Genomic DNA, 25,619 nt, shown 5'->3' on the forward strand with positions numbered 1-25,619 from the left:
TTATTGGGGGGGGGGGGCCTGCAGGGCCTTGCGTCCATTGGAGGAGGAATCTGCTGCAAGGTGCAAGAAGGATTTGTGGCTGGCTGCAAAGCTTCCCTTTTTGCTGTGTGGGGAAACGAGGCTGTCACTTTAGTCCACCTTTGAGCCTGAAATGTGTCTGCATTTGATATGACTTGCCAGCAGATGCTGCCAGGTTTAGCTACCGACTTTGGAACCAAAGTCATTACTTTCGGGCAAGGGGGGGGAGTTACCCAGCGTCGGTGGTGGGATGGCTCTCACAGATTCAGGTGTTTTCTGATTACTTCCCCTGGTGAAAACTTAGCAGAGTCTAGGCCAGGGGTAGTCAAACTGCGAACGCTGCCAGGGGCTCATGGGAATTGTAGTCCATGGATATCTGGGGGGGCTGCAGTTTGACTACCCCTGGTCTAGGCTATTCACTATAAGGCAGTTCCATGTTCATGTAGTTATTTTGGGTGTTTGGCATCTAAGGGGAATGACACAATGTTCTCTTGGACTGAATCAGAACCTCAGTCCACCAAAATATTGCCAGCTCAGACTGGCAGGGGACTTTCTCCTGCCAGAGATTGAACCAGGGGCCTTCTGCACACCAAGCAGATGCTCTGCCCCTGAGCCATGGCTAGGAATGGAGGCCAGTAGTTGGCTGCAGAGCACAGCTGAGAAGGAACTGAGCAGAAAGGCTTGCTCGAGAATGATAAATAGAACTCTCCAAGTACCTGATTGTAACCAAGGTGCAAAAGCCTCAGCCTGGGAAAGGAGGTGTTGGTAGGAGAGTGAATAAATTATTCCCAAAACTCCCACACCACCTCTGGCCTCTCTTCCCCACCTGCCAACCGTCTGCTCTTTCTTTGCAAGCTGTTTCCTCTGGGGTCTTCAGCCCTGCCCATTTTCCACACTGACTGCTGGATTTGGAGGTGGGAGCCCCAGCTGCTCTAATGCTTTAACTTCCTGCGAGGAGAGGTCTCAGGCCTTGCACGATATCTCTAGACTCATTCTGGTCTGCCACGGCCAGAAGCCAGTCCTGTCCCAACGCGGGAGTGACTCACTCACAAAAACGAAGGCGGCTCATGCAAGTGAGCCCAGTTGCGTTCTGTGCCATTGATGGGGGGGATGGAGCACAGGGGCTAGGACACCCCTGCCCCTCAACGAACAGCCCTTTAAAAAACTCCATTGATCCAAGCCACCAGTTGTCCTCTGCTCCTTTGGGGCTCCTAGGCCTTGGACGCTCGCGGGAGGTGCAGGCGGTCCATCCCTTCCCGGAGGAGAGTGACAGAGGACTCTCTTGGGGCAACCTGCGCTGTGCTCAGGAGCCGCCGGTTCTCCACTTCCAGTTCCAAGCTGTGGTGCTGGAGTTTCTGGTTAGCAAGGAGCAGCCTCTGTCGCTCCTGTAAAGGAAGCATCACAACAGTGGTGAGGGGGGGGGAGGGAGGGAGGGAGGGAGGGGGCTGATGTGCAAGGCCCTGGGGCCTTAAAGCAGGGTCCTCGTCCCGAGCAAGGGGGGAGCGATTGAGCCATGAGTAGCCACTACTCCAATGTCCCCCCCTGTTCCATTCCTGCCCACTCCTGGCTCCAGCCCCAAAGTCTCCAGATATTTCCCAACCCAGAGCTGGCAACTGCACCTGAATGAGAGAATTTTAAAAAAATCCCCTCCTTTGACATTGGCTGCCTTACTTTTGGCTGAAGGAGACAGGAGAGTGCCTATCACATTTTTAATTGTGCCTTCCTCGGCTCTGCCGTTTCTCTGGTCTTGATGCCTGCCTGCCTGCCTGCCTGCCTCCTTAGGAGGCAGCATGGACTGGACGGGTGGGGAGCAAAGTCCCCTTCCTCCTTAGGCTTTGAAGCCAACGTGGCAGTTTGCACTGGGAGCGGAAGAAGCCCATCAGCTAATGGCTCTGAGCAATTCTCTGCACTCCTCTTTAACTCCTCCCTGAAATCCAATAATCCCGTTCCATTTCCTTTTTCTTAGAGATCTGGTGTCAGGTTCAAATCCATTTTCACCAAAGGGAAATGTGAGGAGGGGCCGGAAAGGGGAGGGGACTGCAGGATTTCAGGATTTCACTCTGCACATGCTCAGAGACTGGCAATGCCTTCCCATCTTCTTGCATATAACATAAAAGCAACTGCACTAGTACGGGAAGAGAACCCCTCTTTTATTATTATTATTATTATTATTATTATTAGATTTATAGCCCGCCACTCCCTTGCGGAGAATAACAGGCATCAGCCACTACATCTAGAATGAGGATTTGGGAAATAGAAATTTCAAAACACTAGCCAGAGATGTCCCAAGCTGAGTGTGCCAGGTAAGCACTTTGGGGTGCACGGCATTCTTCAAGTGACCACAAAGCACCCTTGCCGGATCCTCCAAGCTGCCCGCCGGATCCTCCAAGCTGCCCGCACTCTCGCCGGGGCCGACAGCCCTTGTGCTAAACGCTAGGCCAGGATCTCCTCACCTCTTCCAGCGCGTTCAGCTTTTCCAGGAGCTGCTTCTCAATTTGGCTGGTAACCCCGACTCCACCGTGGGGCTCTAGCTGCTGGTCCTCCGTCTGGGTGCAGGCGTGTTTCCTTGGCTGTCTGCCTAGGCTGCTTGTGGACAGGACTCGGGGACTCTTGTTCTGCGCCTTTCCAGGAGGGAAGGGAAACACTTCTTCCTCGGAACCTGCCGAGATGGATTGAAACCTTAAACATACCTGAAATTACCTGGTACTGAATCCAAGGCAGGGTGACTGGAGCTCAGTGGAGGAGCTCCTGCCTGATCTTTTAACTGGAGATGCCGGAGATTGAAGCATGCCAAGCAGAAGCTGAGCTCCAGCCCCACTTCATGGCTCTCCAGGGTCCTTCCCAGCCCCTTCTGCTTGGTCCTTTTAAGTGGAGATGCTGGGGATTGCCCCTGGGGCCTCTGTGTGTCAAGCAGAGGCTCTACCACTCAGCCATGGCTTCTCAGAAATTTGGCCTTTTTAGACCTGGAAGAGTGGATCTTAGGTTGGTTGGAGAAATGGAGGTGGGTAAGCGCTCTGCAGAACAATGGATTGCTTAGGCAAATGAGTTTATCCTTCTACAGTCACTACCCAATTTCACCTGAGCCAAGCCCTCCTGCCTCCCTCAGGTCCCCTCTCTAATTAGCTTTTGCTGATTTCTGGAGAAAACCCTATGGTGGGTAAGCAGCTGGTCAGCATCTCCAAAGAAGGGGATACTGGAAAGTTGCTTAGAAGGGAGCTGGGGGCATCTGTTGGAGACATCTGTCAGGACCCATTAGTGGTTCCAGCAGGGCAAAATTATGTCTGGAAGTAGCATCCTCTGGAATGCAAGTCCTGGTGGACAAAGATGCTCCCTTAGGGATGAAGACGGATAAAACTTCCTCATTCCGCTACAATAAATCTCTGTGGTTTTAAGGCTCCTCTTTGACCATTCAACAGTGAGGAGCATGCACTCTGCACATGTTCTGGGGCCTTAATCTATTCTGACACCGCACATTACAGAAATGACAGCCCTAGTCCAAAGCAAGTCCTGAAGAAAGGGACCCAGGAGCAACATGTGGCTGAGACCGCAAAGCAGGCATCCTCTTTTGGCTAAAGCAATCCAGAAGGCACTCAAGGCAAACCGCTTTCAGATCCCCCCTCCCCCCGACTAGTGCCCCCCCTTCCCCTTACCGAAGCTCGGAGTGGGTGCCGGGGTGGTTGTCCGAGGCATGCTGCCATCGGAAGCACAGGAGTGGAAGCGCCTCTGGCATTCCACTTCCACCTGGTCCTTACACTGCCTGTGGCAGGCCATCCCACAGTCTGCGGAAGACAGAAAGGTGTTAGCGGGAAAAGATGGGCAGGCTGCAAATGGAGGGGTTTAAAGGGACCTAGCTGCTGACAAAGCAACATTTTCAGAAATCTGCACAGCCAATTGGGACCCTCGCTGGGTGAAAGACCCACTTTCTATAAACACTTGTGTGGCCCAGGAATGGGGGGACCATGTTGGGCACCCCTGCTCTGCACACAGCATTTATGCTACAGCATGTGGCTAGGGAATGGACCCCCCTCGGGCTGCTTATGGGGAGTGTCTGAAGCAGCCCTGAGAGAGAGAGAGATCTTGTCAGCAACAATAGATGCAGTTTGTTCTGTATTCTCTCACTTCAGGCTGGAATTACAAACAAACTCTTGGCATAGTTGTTGCATGGACAGTCAGCTCAATGCCTAGCTTGGGTCTTGGTGGATTTATCTGCAAGGCAGAAAAGCAGCCAAAGTCAGTGTTTTCTCCCTGCTCACTTTCCCCCTTGATCTCCTGGAATTCCAGCTCCCTTCCAGACTACAGAGATCTGTTCCCCTGGAGAAAAGGGCTGCTTTGGAGGGTGCACTCCAGTGAGGTCCCCTCCGGCCCCAAATCCCACCCACTCCCGGCTCCAGCCCCAAAGTTGCCAGGTATTTCCCAACCCAGAGCTGGCAGCCCTCTTTCTAGCTTGAACTGTTGGGGTCTGTTCTGTGACGTCATAACTGCCTCCTGTCTGAACAGGGCTACCAGCGTCTAGCAAGGGCAAGGGCAAAACATGCGCAAACAGACACAAACCTCCAGGACATGGCTCTCCAGATGTCTGGACTACAGTTCCCCTGAGCTCCTGCTGGCAGGGGCTCATGGGAATTGTAGTCCACAGATACCTGGAGAGCCAAAGTTTGCCACCCCTGGGTTTCTTGCAGTCTGCAGTGCCCATTGAGTCCAACAGGGGGCATGCTTACCCCGACACCGGTATCCTTGCTTGGAGACCCCCCAGAGCTAGAATTGCAAAGAAAGTAGCCGGTTAGCATTGCAGACTTGTTCCATAGCCTGGGTGCGCAAGTTCTGAGGCAAGCTGAGTGTGGTTTAACCTCAGGCTCGACCCACAGCTTGACAATCACACAATTAGTCACAAGAGCAAATTCTTAGTACTGCGGTGGCCCCTTGATTCTGGGAATCCCTGCTTTTTCAAGCATTGAAGGAGAGGAAGTTGAGCTTAAGCTGACGTGGGGAGAAGTCCTGGGCTTGTTCCTCTGGTAGAGAGAAAATCTTTCCTGGCATGAGCAACTAGACGTCTTCTGATGGGACAGAACGGTTTCTTGACAGAGCGGTTTCCCAGTGGAAGAGGCTTCCTCGGGAGGTGGTGGGTTCTCCATCTTTGGAAATTTTTAAACAGTGGCTGGACAGCCCTCTGACGGAGAGGCTGATTCTGTGAAGGTTCAAGGGTAAGCTGCCCATCTGTCCTGATTTCCGCTGGACACTCACGCCTTCCAGGACATTGTCCCACGTCCCACCCAGGTCCGTTCAAGTCCTGCTTCCGCCTCTCTTGGCCATGGCCCAGCTGGAGCCCCCTCCCTCCCTGCCTCCCAGCCAGCAGGATGGCCGGCAGCGGCGCTCTGCCCTGGCTGGCCCTGTGGCTGGCCTGCACAGACGAGCCAGGCAGATGCCCGCCCTTGGCCCCCACTTGACCTGCACTGATGGAGGCCGCACAGGCGCACAAAGCAGGCTCGCGGGAGAGGCCCGTGGGAAGCGACGGTGAGCCCAGTCGGAGGGAGGGAGGGAGGCTGCTGCTGCCCCCGCCCCTCCCCTGCCACCGCTGAAGCCAAGCCATGAGCAGGAGGCGCCGCCAACCCCCCTGCTGCCGCTGCCCCCCCCCCCCGCTTTACGTCCGCCACCATCTGGTCACCTTATTCAAGGGGGTGGCAGGTGACAGTGGGTGAGCGATAGGGTTGTGAGTGTCCTGCGTGGTGCAGGGGGTTGGACCAGATGACCCAGGAGGTCCCTTTCAATTCTGCTATTCCAGGATTCTATGGGAGGGGCCCCCTACGTGAATGGCTCAGGCTATAGCCCGATCTTGTCAGACCTGGTAGCTAAGCAGGGTCAGCCATGGTTAGTGCTTGGCTGAGAAACCACCGAGGAAGCCCAGGGTTGCTACGCAGAGGCAGGCAACAGCAAACCACCTCTGTACGTCTCTTGCCTTGACCTAGATGCCCAAGCTAGCGCAAAAGTGTTAATCTTGGTAGCCAAGCAAGGTTGGCCCCGGTTTGTCCTTGGATGAGAGACCACCCAGGAAGACCAGGGCTGGTAGGCAGAGGTAGACAATGCCCTCAGCACCTCTTGCCCTGACCTGGATGGCCCAGGCCTAGCCGGATCTCACCGGGTCTCAGAAGCTAAGCAGGGTTAGCACTTGGCCGGGAGACCCTCCAGGATCACAGCAGAGCCAGGCAGCGGCAGACTTGGGGATCTCTCAGCCTTATAGTTCCTCTCCAGGCGACGGAGATCAGTTCCTGGAGGAAATGGCTGCTTTGGAAGGGGGGCTCCACTGAGGTCTCTCCCTGTCCCAAATCCCACCCATTCTTGGCTCCACCCCCAGAGCCTCCAGGGAATTCCCTGCCCAGTGTTGTCCACCATAGGCAAGCGGCCTCTCTTCATCTCTTGCCTTAAATACCCTACCGGGCCCCTCATTTAGTTCTCTTGCACTCTTCCTTCTCAGGCACCCTGCTGGGGGATCCAAACTTAGCTGCTCAGGTCACCAGCTGCCCCCCTCTCTGCCACTGTGAAGGACTGGGTTGCAGGGGGGTGGAGTGGGGGGGGGGGAGGCTGAGAAGAGATCTGCATACTCACAAAACCACTGCAGCTATCGCAGAAGGTGGGCTTTTTGAAGGTGGTCTCGTGGAAGTCATGAAGAAAACCAAGGCCCAGTTTGGAGAAGATGGCACAGGCCCTCATGAAGTACTCCAGTAGTTCTTCCCGGCTCCACGGCCCCTCACTGTGCAGGGAAAGAGGTACAGAGGAAGAGCCTTAACCCTTGAGGGGCTTCCCAGAAGTGGGGTCTCCAGGCATCTCTGTGATGGATGAGCTCCTGGTATGGTTGCCAATCTCCAGGTGGGGCCTGGAATTACAACATTTCTGGGCTGCAGAGATCAGTCCCCCTGGAGAAAATGTGGCAACTTCACAGAGGTGGCCATCCCTGGCCAGTCTGGTCTGGAGGAAATTTGTCTCCCGACCCAGAAGTACCGATCAGCATTTCCCTGGGCATGCAAGACAGGGCCACGAGAGCCAAGCACGGACACAGCCCCTTCTGTCTAAGTTCACAGAATCAGCCTTTCTGTCAGATAATTGAGTCTCTGTAAATCCTCTGCTTGCTGGTTGCAGGAAGCCCCCTTCACATTGACTGTGGTGTTGAGGTGGGACCCCCAGGTCTTGCTAAGGATTCTGGGACCTTGCCACAAAGAGACTCAGAAGAAGGGGACCGTGTGCTCACAAAGCCACTCCTGAGTTTTGGCCACTGCGTGACCAAGAGTGTTGGACTGGATGGGCCACTGGCCTGACCCAACAGGGCTTCTCTCAGGTTCTTATTAACCCCTCCCATTTTTACACACACGTCCCCTCCCCAAGACTTACCGGTCTCTTTCCAGCCCATAGAAGGAGAAGGGGAAACTGGTGGAGATGGTTTCAAAATCATCTTGGGAGATGTAACCCCGTTGATCCGGATCATAGTTCTTGTACACGGCCTGGGGGCAGGCAGAGAGCAAGAAGGCAGTAGCAGGTGAGCAGGGCATGGTGATGTATGGGGGTCTTGTTCATTTAACTGAACTTTACTCTTGTCGTCCCCCCTTCCTGGTGGCTCAAGGCGGATCACAAGAAGATTAAATACAGTATTAAAATCCAGAGAAATTGAATATAGACTCTTTCCTGCTTGCCTGTGCGTTACCGGCTGAGGGAACTGGAGCAAGGCATTCTGGGTAAGCATGTGTGTTATGAACATAGATATGACTGCTCACCCTCAACTATTACCAGCTGGGTGAGAATATTCCCATGCCAAAAATGTCCTCCAGGAACCTGTTTGAGAAAAACAATCTTGCAAGGAGGGGCTGATTTTGTGAAGGCTCAAGGGGGGTGGCAGGTGACAGTGGATGAGCGAGAGGGTTGTGAGTGTCCTGCACAGAGCAGGGGGTTGGACTAGATGACTCAGTACCTTCCAACTCTTTGGTTCTATTATTCGAAACAGGGCTGGGTGCTTTATGCGGGGGTCCCCTACCATTTTGAGCCTGCCGGCACTTTTCAAATTCTGACTAAATGTGGTGGGTGCTGCCATAAAAATGGCTGCTGCAGGAGGTGGAGCCTGCCACAAAATGGCTGCCACAGCGTGCCTTTGGTCACCCAGTGGAAATTCCGCCCATCAGGGATAGAATGCCCTAGGAGGCAGCTTCATGTCCTCCACGCATGAGTGAGTCCAGCCATTTTTCAGGGCTAGCAGCCACCCTTTGTGAATCGCTCCACTCCCAGCCTTGCGGAGTTCTCCTTGCCCTAGTTCTTCTGCCCTTCCCTCTCCACCAAAGCGTGCACCATTTGTTTTCAGTAGTAAACTTTTTATTTGTAGAAAAGGAAGTGGTTAGGTGGCCGGATTTGAGAAGGGCTGTGCTACAAGGAAGGGGAGGAGATGTGCTGGAAACGGTGCCCCTTTGGAGGGCCCTGTCATCTAGAGAGGGTCGTCTACTGGCAAAACAACCCAGATTCTGTCAGCTAAAACGGCATCACATAGCCCTAGCGTGGAAGAGAAGCCAATAAAAATGTGCTTTTGTCGGCTTGCAGGAACAGGGTAGACAAGTTCAATTTGAGGTATTCTGAAGGAAGAACCTTATACCTAGAATTAAGGGTCATTGGTCTTAAAGGTGCCATGGGCACCTTTGTTCTGTCGCTTCCGACCAACATGTCTGCCCGCCTGAATTAATGCTCTTTTTGCCATCCTTTTTTAGCGCATACTTCTGCATGGTTCAGTCTAGAGAAAACTGGACTTGTGCATCCCCAAAGGCCGTTTTCTTCCTGTAAACACTCCCTAAACATCTCCCTATGGATGGATCCCCCTTCTCAGCTATCCTGACTGGAGGAAGCTTGTGCGGAGGACAACCTTTGAGTGCACTACAAACAGCCACAAGCGTTTCTTGGCCAGAAGTTTCCCTATTTTGACTTGCTTGATGTGACTGGTCTCCGTTTTAAAAGTTCCACACTCCATTTGTCTTACTTAGTATCTCTCATCAAGATAACAAAACCCGATTCTCCATCCTGCTTAGTGATAATTTCTAGTTGCCAGTAACTCTTATCTCTGGAGCTTCTGTCCAATGGCTCCTCAGGCCACCCCAGAGAGAAGAAGGTAAGAAATGAGGGGGTTCCTGGATTAGCCATTGGCTGAACAGTTTAGAAGAAGAAGAGTTGGTTTTTATATCTTGGTTTTCACTTCTCGATGGAGGCTCAAAGTGGCTTCCAATCTCCTTCCCTTCCCTCCCCACAAAGGATACCTTCACAGCTGTGACAGGACTGCTGTGTGAGAACAGCACTATCAGTGCTGTGAGGAGCCCAAGGTCACCCAGCTGGCTGCATGTGGAGGAGCTGGGAAACAAACCAAACTGCCCAGATTAGAAGATGCCACTCTTAACCACTATTCCAAGCTGGTTTACAGTGTGTTAATTCCAATCAACCTTCACTAGCTTGAGAAACAGAAATCTCATGGAGCTGTGGATCTCTGCATATCGCTGTATATTAGGCTATTGTAATTGCCTCCTGGCTTTTTTCATTCAGAGAGGAGACTCCCAGGGTTAAATTGCAACAGTCTATAATGAGTGGCTTGCCCTAGAGAGCCACAGTCTGGCCATGACTGAATTTTAGATGTTTTGCATTGGCTTCTGACAGTCACTGAACCTAGGGTTGCCAGCTCTGAGTTAGGAATAACATGGATATTTCAGAGGTGAAGCCTGAGGAGGGTGGGGTTTGGTAGGGGAGGGCCTTCAAAATGGTGCAATGCCATAGAGTCCATCCAACAAAGCAGTCATTTTCTCTAGGGGAACCAATCTCTGTTGCCTGAAACCTTTCCTAAGGGTGGAAGACCTCCTCGATGTTGGCAGCCCTAACTGGGGCTTTGAAACATATTGATTGCTACGAAGGCTGAGATGGCTGGGATGCTAGCCATGGAGACTTAAAGGGAGCCTCCATGGTCCATGGCAGGATACGTATGGTCATCAATCTCCAGGTGGGGTCTGGGGCTTTCCCAGTATTACAACAGATCTTCCCACAACAAAGATCAATAAAAATGGCTGCTCTGAACTCTATGGCATACCGAGGTTCCTCCCTCCCGCAAATCCTGCCCTCCTCAAGGCTTCTCCTCCAAAATCTAGTTGGCCACTGAGTGAAATGGGAGGCTGGACCCTCCCTGGTCTGACCCAGCAGGGCTCCCCTGATGCCCTTAGGAAGGGCTCGGCCTCTCTGCCCTGTGGCTGGCCCTCCAGAGGAACTGCCTGGCCCCTGGGTGAGACGGGAGGCTGGACTGGATGGGCCCTCCCTGGTCTGACCCAGCAGGACTCCCCTGAGGTCCTTAGGAAGGCCTCGGCCTCCCTGCCCTGTGGCTGGCCCTCCAGAGGAACTGCCTGGCCCCTGGGTGAGACGGGAGGCTGGACTGGATGGACCCCTGGGTGGACCCCTGGTCTGACCCAGCAGGGCTCTCCTGATGTCCTTAGGAAGGCCTTGGCCTCCCTGCCCTGTGGCTGGACATCCAGAAGAAGTGGCTGGCCCCTGGGTGAGATGGGAGGCTGGACTGGATGGGCCCTCCCTGGTCTGACCCAGCAGGGCTCCCCTGATGTCCTTAGGAAGGCCTCGGCCTCCCTGCCCTGTGGCTGCCCTCCAGAGGAACTGGCTGGCCCTTGGGTGAGAGGGGAGGCAGGCCTGGATGGGCCCTCCCTGGTCTGACCCAGCAGGGCTCCCCTGATGTCCTTAGGAAGGCCTCGGCCTCCCTGCCCTGTGGCTGGCCCTCCAGAGGAACTGGCTGGCCCCTGGGTGAGACGGGAGGCTGGGGACCACTGGCCTGATCCAACAGGGCTCTTACATGGGTTACGGTTAAGACATTTCTGTGGTTTTGGAGTAACTTTATTTGCGGTTTGTTATCAGGGATGCTCCTGAAGGATTGTCTCCTTGGCCCTGAGTAGCAAAATATTATCACAACCATTTTTAGAAGGTTAGGATTTTGTCAGGAGGTGGCGGATCTTCTTGATCCTATATTCCTCCTATCAACATGGATTTCTCGCTCAGTGCAAAATACCTCCAGGTTTTCCTTACCTCAACCATTTGCTGGACGTGCTTCCTGATGGTGGTCCTGTCCGGTCTTGTGGCCACCCTGGGCACCCACTCCATTACCACAGGAGGCTTAAACTGGGTAGGTGGCTGTGACATAGTTAGAGGACTGAAGTTAAGAGATGAGATGGACAAACCCTCCAGCCCAGGCATCCCTAAGCCTTTTTTGAGCCTGGGAGCACATCTGGAATCCTGACATACAGTGATGAGCATCATCATAAAATGGCTGCCGCAGGAGGCGGATCCAAGCACAACATTTCGGGGTACACAGAACTCCCATAGTAACTCTGTTTGCTTCTAATTGTCACAGTCTATGAGGGCCCCTGCTGGGCACAAGCTTTGCCTCACCCCGCCCTCTTTCTAAGAGCCGAGTAGGGTTGGGCGCTCCAGCGTCCGAAGTGGCCGGTTGTGCCCGGAGCAGCTTCGGACGCTGAAGTCCCAACCCTGGTAGGCACCATGAAAGGTGCGGGCAGCCCCAGTGGTGTCCACATTGGGGGCTCCTGCCCTACCCAGTTTCCTTCCCTTCCCCTCCCTCTTACCAAGGATTTAGGGCAGCGGGGCTCACGAGCATATGAGAGTGTGTAGATTTCCTCTTCTGTGTAGTAGAGGTCTAGGGAGAGCTGAGTCAGAAGAAAATTATTCAGTTTATTTCCAAAATCCGTGACCTGCCTTTCTGCCCTTAGGAAGGCTGCTTTGCAAATTAGGGGGAATGGGTAACGCTCTCTGGACCTGCTCCTCCCTAGGGAGGCCAACATAACCCTATTATTCTCTGCGAGCTTAAATTGTGTGCTTGGGTAGAATTGCTACATATCCTGTAGAGGTAATGCCGTGGCCTGCAAGAGGCAGAGTTGCCATGTTCTTCCTTTGGTTGCCAAGCAACGTATTGATCATCCTCCTCCCTGGTCCCTCCAACACTGGTGGCCTCGATGCCATGACCTATGAGCTGCAGAAGACGCAAGAGGAAGGAGGAAGGGCATTGATCCACAGCAGGGTACGCAGGAGAGGGGGCAGCACCCTATGGTGACTACTAGGCCACGCAAGAGCCTGCTGTTAGGCTCTGTTCCTCTACAGCAACCGTTGCTAGGCGATCTGATGCTGAGCCACATAACAACCAATTTCCAAGCTGCACAAGGAACAGGCATGTGTTTCCTTGTGCCGGTTGCTAGGTGACAGGGTGGCGGAGGCTCCTTCCTTCTCAGGGTAGTTACTAAGCAACACAGACGTTGTGACCCTAACGCACGCAGTCACATACTCCGCAGCAGTGGTGGCACAACGTGACAAAATACAGGGCTAAACACGCTCCTGATTGTGGGAAAGGATTGGGATTTTGGGGGTGGAGCCTTGGGAGGGCGGGATTTGAGGAGGGGCAGAACTGTGGCTCTTCAGACATCCGTGGACTAATCATAAGGCCCTGCCAGCATGCTTAATTTTTGTGGCGTAGAGGATAGGGCCTCAGCCATGGACTCCCCCTCCCAAAGTGGCCCTTCTCAGCGGATGATCTCTGTCGCCTGGGGGGAGGTCAATGGTCACCTCAGGAGTACTTCGGCCACCACCTGGAGGTTGGCAACCCCACTAACAGCCTCCTATTCCCTGTGGGCCTAGCCCCATGGGTCCCCATTTATTCTCATGGCACGTGAGATCCTCGAGCGCCTCTCACAGTGAGCAGATCCACAAGGTCCTTGTTGGCTCGGAAGGGGTGTTCGGCCTGCTGCAACGTCCGTAGCTCCCGTGCTGGCTCATACAAGCTCTGCAGCTTGCTCAGGTTGAGCTGGCCCCCGGCCACCCGGTCTGGCAGGGCCTCGTGCAGGGAGACCAGGTCCTTGAGGTAGACGCCCACTATGGGGATCTTGAAGCCGCTGCAATCAGCATACGCCTGTCGGTAGGCCCCATAGTTTCCAAACGAAGAGAGCAGCTCTGTCATTTCAGAGAGTGTCTGGGGAACGGGAAGGAAAAGCCAAGAGGATGTTGTGGTCAGTGGGGGGGGGGGCAGGGGTTGATCCCGTTTCCTCCCATGACATCAAAACTAGTACCAACTTTCAAAATGGCATCTAATGATTCTGGGCATTGAAGGCTCATCAGGCTGCAAGACACCCAGCAATTGGGAATCTTCTTCTGTGCAGGAAATGGCTCACATACAGAGAGGGTAGTGGTGGAGTGGGGGGGGGGGCAATGTCCGAGGAAAAAAGTAAAAAGAAAAACAAGATCTCATCTATTTACAGGAAGTTAGAGTTCCTTGGGATTTCTAGGGTGGCCAGGAAGTGACAAATGGAACTCTAGGATTTGTCAAGAACTCTATGGGAAAAACGTCCTATAAATAAACATCGCCCTCCTTTTCTTTTTCATGATTTTCTCGAGGACAATTGGCAATTAAGAGCCGCCATTACCTGAAGGTCTCCTGCCATAAGCAGGTAAACGGGAACCTCACCTGCCTTCCCCCATAGGCAAAGGTTTCTCTCTTTTCACAAGCCCCACGTTCCCTACCTTGGTGACGTCAGAGGGCAAGAGAGCACGGGTTTCCTTGAGGCGGGAAATAGCCGTGTGGCAGAGCCCCCCCACGACTGCCATGAGGGTGCTGAAATTCTGCAACAGCCGTAACTTCTGGAACAAGAGAAGAAATAGGAAGAAGGGGAAGTAAGGAAGTTGGTATGAATATTGGAAAGAAAGAGAATCCAAACACTCTCTGCTGTGCTTACAGGTAGAATCCTAGAGTGGGAAGGGGCCATCCAGGCCATCTAGTCCCACCCCCTGCTCAGTGACAGATCATCCTCAAGGATCCAGGATAAGTACCTGTTCAGCCATTGCTTGAAGACCGCCAGTGTGGGGGAGCTCCCCACCTCCTGAGGCAGCCCATCCCATGGCTGAATTAAACTCACAGAATCCTAGAGACGGAAGAGGTCACAGAGGCCATCTAGCCCCACCCCATGCTCAGTGCAGGATCAGCCTCAAGCATCCAGAAGGATTTGTCTAGCTACTGTCCAGCCCCCGATGAGGGGGAGCTCCCCAGATCTTTAGGCAGCCTATACCACTGGTTAGCTGCTTGGACTGTGAGATTTCCCCCCTTGATATCTAGCCGATATCATTCTCTATGCAGTTTAAACCCATGACTGTGGCTCCTCTCCTCTGCTGCCAATAGGAACCACTCCCTGCCCCCCTCTAAGAGATGGCCTTTCAAATACTTCAAGAAAGCCATCCTGTCCCCTCTCAGCCTCCTCCTCTCCAGGCTGGACATTCCCCTCAGCCTTTCCTTCCAGGGCTTGGTCTCCAGGCCCTGGATCATTCTAGTTGCTCTCCTGTGCCCCCTCTCCATTTTGTCCACGTCCTTTTTGAAGTGAGGCCTCCAGAACCACATGCAGGACTCCAGGTGGGATCTGACCAATGTGGTCTGCAGCAGGACTATGACGACTTGTGATTTGGCTGTGATACCTCTGTTGCTACAGCCCAAGAGTGCATTGACCTTCTTTTCCTCCATGTCACCCTTCAAACACACACAGACTCCCCATCGTCCCGGTCTCCTGCCTTGAAAGCCCTACAGGTTGCCATGAGTCAGCAGAATCGGAAGCCCTCTCAGCTGGAGTGGGTTCTCCTCCTCCAAACACTCCTGCTCCATCTCTTCCTTGGGATGCCCAGCCCAGCCAGAGAATGCAGCCTCACCTGAGTGACGTGGATGAACTTGGTGAAGACTTCTGCCCGCTGTTGCAGGGTTGGCCGGTTGAGGATCATGACCTGCACCCATTGGGAGATGCTGTTGCAGAGGGCAATGGAACGCTCCAGGGCCGGGCTGCCACGAACCGAACCGTTCCAAACGTAACTCTGGAAGTCCCGGTACTGTCCGGCAGAGAAGGACATGAGTATTTGGCTTGTTGGATCAGAGGAAAGGTTTTGCATTCTGTTCTCAACTGGATGCCCCACAAGGGAGGTTGGCAAGCACGGGGGTCACAACAAAGGCCATCACAACACATTATCCAGAGGTAGACTGCCTCTGGGCTTGGAGGCTCTATGGCAGTGGTCTCCAACCTGCGGGCCGCGGCCCGGTGCCGGGCCGCGGCCCGGTGCCGGGCCGCAAAGGCCATGGCGCCGGGCCGCGGCTCCCTCCCCCCGCCCCCCCCCGCAGTAAAAAAGCAAGCTTGTGGCCCGGGAAGCTTCTTACTGCGGCAGAGCGGGGAGAGAGAATCAGGGCTGGGCCGATGTGCGGGCATGGCCCGCGGGCGCGGCCGATGTGTGGGTGTGGACCGCGCAGCCCGCGGCCCGATGCCCTGCCAGTCCCCAACCTCAGAAAAGTTGGGGACCACTGCTCTATGAAACCACCAAGGCTCCTTATAGACTTCTCCATCAAGCAAATCCTTTTCGAAAAAAGTAATCTAAACTAGTGGGCATCACTACATCTTGTGGTATCAAGTTCTTTGAACACCTTATGCCCAGAGACTTTGGGGGTGGAGCCAGGAGAGGGAGGGATTTGGGCAGGGAGGGACCTCAGTGGACTAGAATGTCATGGAGTCCCGCCTCTCAAGCAGCCCTTTTCTCCAGGGAGATGGATCTCTGCAGTCTGGAGGTGAGCTGTGAAACCAGGGGGCTCCCGTGCTCCCAGCTGGGGACTGACATCCCTGGCTTTAGGCCTTGTTGAGGTTGCTCCACCCCCCAGTTTCCCAGGAATTTCCCAGCCTAACCGATTCTAAAGAGGAATGTAAGGCTGTAAAGGAATTTCATTAAGCAGGCCTGGGTTCAAACCTTAATTCAGGCACGAAACTGTTCATGTTGACTCACGCGCACCGCAAATGGCCAAGGATGGGCCTGGAGGGGGTGGGAAGGGGAGGGGCCCCAGGTGGGCGTGTCCACAGCTGTGCTTCCCAGCCATATTCCGCATGATCGTGCTGCTTCTGGGGGTTCTTGAAACCTGAAGAAAGTGTCGGGTTTTCTCAATGGGAAAAAGGTTGCGGAAGGATATCTTTAAACAGCCCCGTGGCGTGGAGCGCCACGGACTGAATAAAGCAGTAAGGGCAGTGTGGGAGGAGTTAGGGTGGGCCCTGTCCGGGATAAAAACTCGGAGGGGCCAATCGGGAGCCGCGAAGCGGCTCCTGATTGGCCCCTCCGAGTGTCCATCCCGCCCCAAGCAGCCCCAAGCGAAGCGCGGCTTCCCATTGGCTGCTTCACCCGCCTAGGGAATCTGCCTGGATCCTCCAGACAGCCACGGGTGAGTGGTGGGCTGCGCCGCCTTCTCCCGGCCGCTCCGCCGGCCAGGAGAAGGCTGCAGAGAGCCTCGGGTGGGGGGTAGGCCTTCTCCCAGGCCATCTAGCGCCCATTTCATTTGCATGTGAAATGGGCTTTAAATCTAGTATTGTAATAAATGAGGAGTTTTGGAAAGAGCAGCCTTTCTCAACTTTTTTACCATTGAGAAACCCCTGAAACATTCTCCAAGCTTCAAGAAAGGCCAGAAGTAGTGCAGATTATGGCTGTAAAGCAGAGCTGTGGACACGCCCTCCTGGGGCCCCTCCCCTCCCTTCCCCTCCCCACCACTCCAGGCTGTTTTGGGAGGGGGTGGGTGGGTCAACACAACCATATAAATATTTAAAATTAATTCCAATCCACAGTCTTCAAGAAACCCCAGGGTCATGAAACCCGGGCTGAGAAAGCTAAGAGAGATAGAGTCTAAGAAGCTAAGCTGATAGAGTCTAAGAAATCCCAAGTCCTTTATTAACCCTGTTGTGGGATGGGGTTAAACGTCTTAGTGAACTGTAATTCCAGGAATATGTCTGTGTGTCAAGAAACAGTTTTGGAAAAGACGGGAAGAAATTAGAAATGTAGCTCTCGTTTTCTCTCTCCTTTTTGAACAGGAGCCTGGCTAGTAAACCTCTCCCTCCACCTTCAGATGTGTCAGAAATGCCATCCAATGTGCAAGTCCTCGAGAGAGCTCAGGTGGCCCGTCTAGCCAGGGAAACTTGCAGGCAAAAACAACATCCAAGCTAGTCCAGAAGCCTGCACAGTTGCATGCCCAGTGGTGTCGGCCGGTTCCTACCGAGATGCGGCAGAAGGCCTTGAACTCCAGGTAACTGAGATGGTTGGCCAACTCGCCTGCGTCGAGGTGATCAAAAAGCAGCGACACCTTCCGCTTCTTGCTGCAGCTGGGGCTGTTTTGGAAGCTGTGCAGAGGGATGTGGTCGAGGCTGGTGGAACACAAGGAATGAAAGCCAGGTTAGGTCGGGCCTCGAGACGTGCTCAGAGCTTGGCGCTCTCAGAGGAACTCTTAGCACGTTTAGAGAAACTCTTGCTCAGACATGCAGAAGGAACAGAGAAGAGAGAAGCCCACTCAATGCATTAGCATGGCCAGGGCAATCTATTGCATTTTGATTGTTCCTTTTCCTTCCGCCCTTTTATCCTTCCAGCAACCTTGTGGGGTAAGTTAGGCTGCTTGGTCCTGCTTGGTCCTGGGCTGCCTGCTGTGCTTTATGGAAGGGTGGAGAGTTGAACCCTGATTCCTGTGGTCCTATGCCAGGCTGGGAGAAAGAGATTAGGGAGCCTGGGTTCCATTGTGAGGAGATTGTTGGCATATGCAAGAAGTGTGCATGATTTAACAGCATATGAGGAATGTCCTGCAGGGGGCATTGGGAGAGAGGTATATTTAGCATAGTTAGATCAGGAACTGCCTGATAGTTTTCTCCAGCATTCTGATTGGCTCAGTTGAGGACTTCCTGTTCCCTTGAGTGCACACACACACACACACACGCTTGCCTCCTGAACAGGGAACAGAACAGTTAGATCAGGCTTTCTCAACCAGAGTTTTGTGAAACCCCAAAGTTTCTTGACAGTCCTGGAAGGGTTTCCTGAACGGGTGGGAGTTAATTATTTTTAATATAATTTAAAATTTGTTAAGCATATATCGGGTGATACGACCATATATGGTCATATCAACCCACCCCTCCCAAAATGGCCAGTGATTGGCCTGGAGGGGGTAGGAAGGGGAGGGGCCTCTTCCCAACTGTCTTTTGTAGTTGTGTCTGCATGCTGCAGGGGGTTGGACTAGATGACCCTGGAGATCCCTTCCAACTCTGTGATTCTATGATTCTGCATGATTGTACCATGTCTGGGATTTCTTGAAACCTGAAGAATGTTTCAGGGATTTATCAACATTAAACATTTGAGAAAGACTGAGAAAGTTTTTTAGGACTGTCTCTCTATTTCATTGGAAGTCTTCAAGCAAAGGTTGGATACACACTTTTCTTGGATGCTTTAGGATGCTTAGGGCTAGTCCTGCGTTGAGCAGGGGGTTGGACTAGATGGCCTGTATGGCCCCTTCCAACATAGATTCTATGATTCTATGATTCTATTTCATTTTTCTTCATAATGAAACTATTTTTATTCTTTAAACAGCTTGGTGTTTTGCACCTCTTTGCACCTCTGCCAACAGAGGTGAGTTACTGAGAACCAACCGTCTCGGGGTTTTCTTGGTGTGTTTCAGGAATGTCAGTATCTAGAACTCCCAGGGTCCATGTCCTAAAGATCAATGCGTCACAGTCTGGTGTAGAGATTAAGAGTACCCAACTTGGACCAGAAAGCCCTGGGTTCGAATGCACACACAATCATGAAGCTCACCCAACTATGGGTGACCTTGAGGCAGATCCTCTCAATTCATCCTCACAGGACGGTTGTGAAGACAGAAAAGAGGCTCTCGCTTCCATGACACGAGGAGTAATGGGGGAAAGCAAAGAATGGGAAGGAATTCTCAGGCACACAGCCAGTTTACATGATCAAATAGCACAGAGAGATCTCACTGTCCAGTAAGAAATCCTCATTTATTCTTTTGTTTGTTCTGACACAAGATTCCCACTCCCCACAGAAAGCCCCCATTTCTCTCTGTAGAGGTGAGTCCTTTGTCTTCGAACCTCTGGGTAAGTGTAGGCTCTTTTAGGAATGGCACCAGAGTATGGTGCTTTCTTACTTAACGGTAAAATTCTTTTGGGATGGTGGGTCCCCCGACACACACACACAGAGTGTAATTCTTTGTGGGATCTGTAAGTGCAGGGAGGGGGAGGAAACATTGTGGCATAGCTGGCAAAACCAACCAAAAAATTCAAAGGTGCATATAAAAGTTGTCTTCTTTATTCCAATATCCAACAAGGTTGCAACAGACTGGATCCATGCAATGCAGGTTACTATACCGCTACAATTTTTGTCTGTGCCAATGAAATATGCTATGACAAAGTGACCCCTGTCCGCCTTGGTTACTCAAAACTGGTGACCAGCAGATAACAGGCATTCTTGGGGAAATTTTTGATTGAGGGGAACATTTGGGCATAGAATTGGGGTCACTGTGGGTGGGCGAGTAGTTGTGAGTCATGAGTTCCTGCATTGTGTAGGGGTTGGGCTAGATGACCCAGGAGGTCCCTTCCAACTCTATAATTCTATGAATCTATGAAGGCCCATTAAACAGTTTAATGAGAGAACTTCCTAACAGGAGAATGGCCAATCCCCAGCACAATTTCCAACAAACAAGTCCCAGTGAATTACCCTTGTTTTCATATTCTTCATCTATGGCTCTAATATTTGTGAAGAGTCCCTGTGGGAGGAGCGGTGTCTGGGACATATCCGAGTGTCCAGACTCCACTTCTGGATGCATGGGCCAATCTGGACATGCCCAGCAAAGCTGGGTGCACCCGGATTGGGCTGGCCCCTGGAGCACCCGCCCCCAGAAGCCAGCCGTGAGACGCTCATGCAGCTTCACAGCCGGATGCTGCCTGCTCGCTGAGGAGGGCGCTCCTGCGGTGCCCTGGGTCACCCGCTACTCAACCCAGCATGTGCAGCAAGCCGCCTGGCTGTGGAGCCGTCGGCCCAGTCGCCAGCGGGACGACCAGGTGGGTGCAACGGGCTTTCGGGCTAGTCAAAAAAAGACAATAAAAAAGACCAAAAAAAAAGACAATATTGCACCACTTACAAGAGGTTTATAGTAATTGTGGAAATGTTGCTACCACTAATCTCTGAATCCCTCCCCAAAAGAGGTTACAATCCTTACCAGTGGAGGAAAAGAGATACAATTAGCAAATGCTTTACCGTCTTCATCTCCATCTTCTCTCCATCTTCAGGAATGTGCCGTGTCAGTTGTTCATGCCATTCAAACTACAACCACCATTTACAAGTTTAAATACAAAGCAAACAGGCAGTTTAGAGTCGTTAGTGGTAGCTGCATCTCCGCAATTATTGGCCTCTTGTAAGTGGTGCCATATTCATTGTCTCTTTTCGTTTTGATGAGGATTGTTACGTTATACACTGACGAAGTATACAGAAACAAGGAATTCACTGGGACTTGCTTGTTGGAAAAAGAGAGGCATTGCATTCAAAGAGATGACACAGCCTCCCCCCCCCCCCCCGTGAGTCACTCACTCTAACACACCCAACGTACAGCTCCCTGCCCAGTTGCTGCTGGCCAGAATGTCTCGACCATTTTGCCTGTGCCGTTTTAACCCTTCTTCTTGCTTACCCCATCCCAACATTCTGTCAGGACCTCCACTCTTTGGCATCCTCCCCCCCCCCCCGTCGTTGCATGACAGGGTTCGATTCCTGAGCTGGGAGACAACCCTCACCTGCTGGAGATATCGAGCAGTTGGCAATATCTCTCCTGGCCCTCTTTTTTCACCACCTCCCAAATCTCAGCCAAGGCCTCCTCCAACTGCAGGTCCACCCGGAAGGCCTCGGGGTAGTGGAGGAGCCAGTACCTGAAGCCGGAAAGGAAACTGGTCAGTTTGGATCGCACATGGGCAGGGCCAACTCTGCCCAGGACAGTCAAGAGGGGGGCCAACTTCCGGGTATTTGTTGGAGATCTCATAAGAACATGTGAGATGTTGGATCAGGCCAGTGGCCCCTCCAGTCCAACACTCTTTGTCCCACAGTGGCCAAATCCCAGGGGCCACCAGGAGGTCCACCAGTGGGGCCAAAACTCCAGAAGTCCTCCCACTATTGCCCTCTGAAGCACCATGAAGGCAGAGCACCCCTGCCCCAGAAAAAGTTTTCCATCTACCCCTTGTGGCGTATAACCACGCATGGACCTCTGCTCCAGATGTTTCTCCAATCCCCTCTTGAAGGTGTCTACACTTGTAGCCATCACCACTTTCCTGTGGCAGTGAATCCCACATTGCCATTACTCTCTGGGTGATCTCCCACTATCACTAGATGGACTCTACGGCATTCTACCTCAGTGAAGCCCCTCCCCTCACCAAACCCCACCCTCCTCCAGCTCCATCCCCAAATCTCCAGGTTCAGTATTGCCCAAAGTGGACCTGGCGACCCTATTGAGGAGTGGACGCAGCCAGGATCATGGTTGGGGGGTTGTGGAGATGAGGCAAGCAGAACTCAGACCGGAGAAAGTAGCAGATCCTCAGCTGGCGTTCTGGCTGATTCTCTCGTGATGCTTCCTGGAACGTAGCAAGTTGAGTTAAGGTTTCAGTGGCTCATGGTTTTGGCCTTTCAGTAGTTGCAGTCTAGTTCCCTCTTGCATTCTTCTAGGAGTTAACAACTTAGAGCTGAGGTCCAGAGCCTTTTTGAGCATGCAGGTGCCCTTGGAATTCTGGATACAGCTACAATTCAGCTGCCATGGGAGGCAAAGGCAGCCATACATTTGGGCTTGTCAACCTCCAGGCAGTAGGGAGAAAGTGCCTTGTCAGTAGCCACAAGCTGACAGACTGGCTATGAAGAAGAGTGAAGAAGAAACATCTTTAATTCAAGTTAGTTAGCACACGAGGCCCAAATGTGGGCCAGTTCAAAGACACATTTTCAGAGCTTTCCTCCATGGCTTAAATGAGTAATAATGTATTTTACATGTTGCCATGATGCTGGCTTGCAAATGTCTCTGAGCAATGCATCTGCAATCACAAAATAAAATAGTTGCATGCAGAGAATTACTGGCCAAAAATCCTTCTTGCGGGGGCATGGCCTACAGACCTCGGGAGTCCTCCTCCAGTAATTCTCTGCATACAACTATTATACTTTGTGATTTCAGCTACATTGCTCAGAGACATTTGCAAGCCAGCATTGTTACTGCATGTAAAATACGTTATTACTCAGTGAAGCCACTGAGGCAATCTCTTTTTAGAAGGAGAAGAAGAGTTGGTTCTTCTATGCCGATTTCCCTACCCGAAGGAGGCTCAAAGCGGCTTACAGTCGCCTTCCCTTTCCTCTCCCCACAACAGACACCCTGTGGGGTGGGTGAGGCTGAGAGAGCCCCGATATCACTGCTCGGTCAGAACAGTTTTATCAGTGCCGTGGCGAGCCCAAGGTCACCCAGCTGGCTGCATGTGGGGGAGTGCAGAATCGAACCTGGCATGCCAGATTAGAAGTCCATACTCCTAACCACTACACCAAACTGGTCCACGTTTACTGGTCCACGTTATGGCATCGTGGACTAACTTGAATTAAAGCCATTTCTTCTTCTTCTTCTTCACATTTCTTCATAGCCAGTCTGTCAGTTTCTCCAGCTCCAGGTGGTAGCTGGAGATCTCTAGGCAACAGAGATCAATTCCCCTGGAGATAATGGCCACTTTGGAAGGTGTCCATTATCCCCACTGAGGCCCCTCCCCAAACCCTGCCCTCCTCAGGCTCCACCCCCAACATCTTCAGGAATTTCCCAACCCAATATGTCATGGCTGACGTGGCTTCCCAGTGACCCAGTGAAGCACAGTGTTGTGGCCGGCACCACATTGGAGACCCCTGGCTTAAAGTCACTGGGGAGCAAGGACATGTCTTTGGGCCGGCCTCAAGATCCTGGGGGTTGTCAAAGAGCAGATTGAGACGCACACAACTGAGCATTATCCTTTTGTGCTACTTCCAAAGTATCAAGTGACGCTGGGGGGCTTGTTGCCTGAACCTGCCACCCAATGAGGGCCCACCCTATCTACCCATTTTAAATGGGTTAGCTGCTGAGGTGTTCTCCTGGGAAGGAGCTGTCACCTCCAAGGGTTAGTTTCAAGAGGCAAATTGAGAGACGGCGGGATTGCTCTCCATCTCTGCAGTTGCACTCTCTGATCCGTGCTGAAAAGCAGCATTGGGCAGAAGTTGAAGAGTGGCAGACTCTAATCTGGAGAACCAGGTTTGAAGCCTCACTCCTCCACCTGCAGCTAGCTGGCTGACCTTGGGCCTGTCACAGTTCTCTTAGAGCTGTTCTCACACTGGGTGTCTGTCGTGGGGGGAGGAAGGGAAAGGTGCTTTTAAGCTGCTTGGAGATTCCTTTGGGTAGTGAAAAGCGTGGTACAAAAAGACAGCTTGCTCTCAGTTCAAATTATCTGTGACCATCATCTCCCTGACCTCAATACTGGAAGCTCTTTTGAACCCTAAGGAGCTCATTTCTTGTGGTGGATGAAGAAGCAAGAAAAGTGCCCATACAAAGGATATAAAGTCAAGAGCTGATGGGCCAGTTCGGCCGATGGAACCACCCAGCTATGGACTGTTAATGTCATGTTTACCATGAAGTCAGTGGTGCATAGATTGCCGTCCAAATCTGGAAAAGGGAGCAGAAGAAGTTGGTGGATTAATTTGTGCATGAAGACAGAGAGACATGCTGGGCTCCAGAGAAGTCAAGCACTGAAACTGGGACAGATGACGGCTAACAGGTGCTCCATGTCACTAACACGGTTTCCAGCAATTCTTGCTGAAAATGGATTATGGATAATTAGCAATATTAAAGCGCATTGAAGTCTCTACGCTGGGAGAAATGCGGCGAGTTGCAGCAGGCTGAGAGACAGCGTGGTGAAACATGAAGCAGTTTTTCTCAGCTTTTTTACCATTGAGAAACCCCTGAAGTATTCTTCAGGCTTCAAGAAACTCCAGAAGGGGAAGAACTTGAAGATCGTGCAGATTATGGCTGGAAAGCAGAGCTGTGGACACACCCACGTCGGACCCCCTCCCCTCGCCAGGCCCATCAATGGCAATCTTATATTTATATTGATTGATTGATTGATTGATTGATTGATTTTTCAGGGGTCTACATGACCGTATATAGTCATACCATCCAATCAATGTTTCATAAATTTAAAAAAAATAATTAACTCCCACCCTTTCAGTAAACTCTTCCAGGGCTATCAAGAAACCTCAGGGTTTCACGAAATTCTGGGTTAAAGGCTGGCAGCCCCTAATCTTGAGAGCCGGGTTTTATTTCCTGCATCTCCACATGCTCCCAGTCACATTTCTCTTAGAGCTGTTCTTGCAGAGCAGTTCTCTTAGGGCTCTTAGAGCTCTCTCAGCCCACCTGCCTCACAGGGTGCGTGGTTTGTGGGGAGAGGAAGGCAAAGGTGTTTGTAAGCCGGCTTGGAATTCCTTCGGGTAGTGAAAAGTGGGGTCTATAAAACCAGCTCTTCTTCTTCTCTTAGAACCATGGAGTGGGAAGGGGCCATCCAGGCCATCTAGTCCAACCCCCTGCTCAATGCAGGATCAGCCTCAAGCATCCAGCACATGGCAACCCCTAAGGTTTGAAGGCAAGAGACATGCAGCAGTATTTTGCCCTGGGCTGCCTCTGGGCAGGGGGAGGGGGGGTCTCCCATCCCAGCACTAAGTAACCTGGGCTGATCCGGCTTCCCTTTGGAGATCTGAGGAGAGGCCGGGCTCTCTTAGTTGCCAGCTTGACTCTGCCACAGGGATCGTTCTGGTTAAAGGAGGCATCTGTCTGTGATTGATCTGGTCAGGCAAGAGGCCACTAAGCGGAGGGCACCGATGCCTCAACCCCCTCCCCTGTCATTTACCAAAGGAGCGAAGGCATTTCTCAATCAAGTCGTCGAGGGTGCAGGCGTGGTTCAGTTCCCCCAGGGGGATGGAGGCCAATGCTTGGTTGATTTCCCTGGGGTTCGGACAGGTCATGCGGCGCCAGCTCTTCCGACGGCGGATTTTGCCGGTGCCCAGGATGATGCCGCCATCGGTTGAGTTAGGAGCTTCTGCGCGTGATTTCCTGCTGCGGAGACAGATATCGAACTGCATTTAGACGCTAAAATGGACCAGGAGCTCAACCAAGCTCGGTTCTAGCCCCGCTTGCCTTGGGGCAAAGTGAAAATACCAAGGGGCCATTTGACAAAGTCCAGGTAATAATGACTGAGCGTGATTGAAATCTTTAACTCTTTATGGAGAGCCAGCAGCAGCCTCTGATCTGGAGAACCCAGTTTGACCCCCCGTTGCTCCACATGCAGCCAGCAGGGTGACCTTGGGCCAGTCACAGTTCCCTCAGAGCTCTTTCTGCCCGACCCACCTCACAAGGTTGCCTGTTGTGGGGAGAGGATGGGTAGGAAATTGTAAGCTGCTTTGAGACGCCTCCAGGTAGCTAAAAAAACAGAGTACAAAAAAAATTCTTTGGGATTAAATGGGAGCCTTGACTTCTTTTGCATCAGGCCTGACTATAAATTACACTCTGCTGCTCTATCCAGCCTCTGTATCCAGGGTGGGAGTCAGAAAAATTCCTGATCAAGGTGTGTCACTTTGTCTACGTTTTTTATTTGTTCATCTCAAGTTCTTCCCCTCTCCCTTTTTTTTTTAGTCTATATACA

At 52.3% G+C, this 25,619-nt stretch overlaps 1 protein-coding gene across 2 annotated transcripts in view; it reads right to left on the reverse strand.

Annotated features, from left to right (window-relative positions):
- Window positions 1-121: 121 nt before the first annotated feature.
- RASGRP4 (RAS guanyl releasing protein 4) overlaps window positions 122-25,619 on the reverse strand; it is a 36,387-nt gene continuing 10,889 nt past the window's right edge. Inside the window, exons 2-17 of one of the 2 annotated variants that reach the window (XM_077336546.1) lie at window positions 24,828-25,033; window positions 23,485-23,590; window positions 21,457-21,519; window positions 20,685-20,816; window positions 17,126-17,273; window positions 14,767-14,940; window positions 13,597-13,713; window positions 12,773-13,048; window positions 11,655-11,735; window positions 11,101-11,205; window positions 7,399-7,508; window positions 6,619-6,763; window positions 4,737-4,773; window positions 3,669-3,797; window positions 2,472-2,677; window positions 122-1,403 (exon numbers count right to left, since the gene is read on the reverse strand). In XM_077336546.1, the coding sequence (XP_077192661.1) occupies window positions 1,230-1,403; window positions 2,472-2,677; window positions 3,669-3,797; window positions 4,737-4,773; window positions 6,619-6,763; window positions 7,399-7,508; window positions 11,101-11,205; window positions 11,655-11,735; window positions 12,773-13,048; window positions 13,597-13,713; window positions 14,767-14,940; window positions 17,126-17,273; window positions 20,685-20,816; window positions 21,457-21,519; window positions 23,485-23,590; window positions 24,828-25,033 (2,209 nt within the window). In that variant the 3' untranslated portion in view covers window positions 122-1,229. The remainder of the gene's footprint in view (window positions 1,404-2,471; window positions 2,678-3,668; window positions 3,798-4,736; window positions 4,774-6,618; window positions 6,764-7,398; window positions 7,509-11,100; window positions 11,206-11,654; window positions 11,736-12,772; window positions 13,049-13,596; window positions 13,714-14,766; window positions 14,941-17,125; window positions 17,274-20,684; window positions 20,817-21,456; window positions 21,520-23,484; window positions 23,591-24,827; window positions 25,034-25,619) is intronic. The other variant, XM_077336547.1, reaches the window with a different exon arrangement.

Source organism: Paroedura picta, chromosome 5 (genome assembly GCF_049243985.1).
Source record: "Paroedura picta isolate Pp20150507F chromosome 5, Ppicta_v3.0, whole genome shotgun sequence".
Taxonomy (NCBI): Eukaryota; Metazoa; Chordata; class Lepidosauria; order Squamata; family Gekkonidae; genus Paroedura; species Paroedura picta.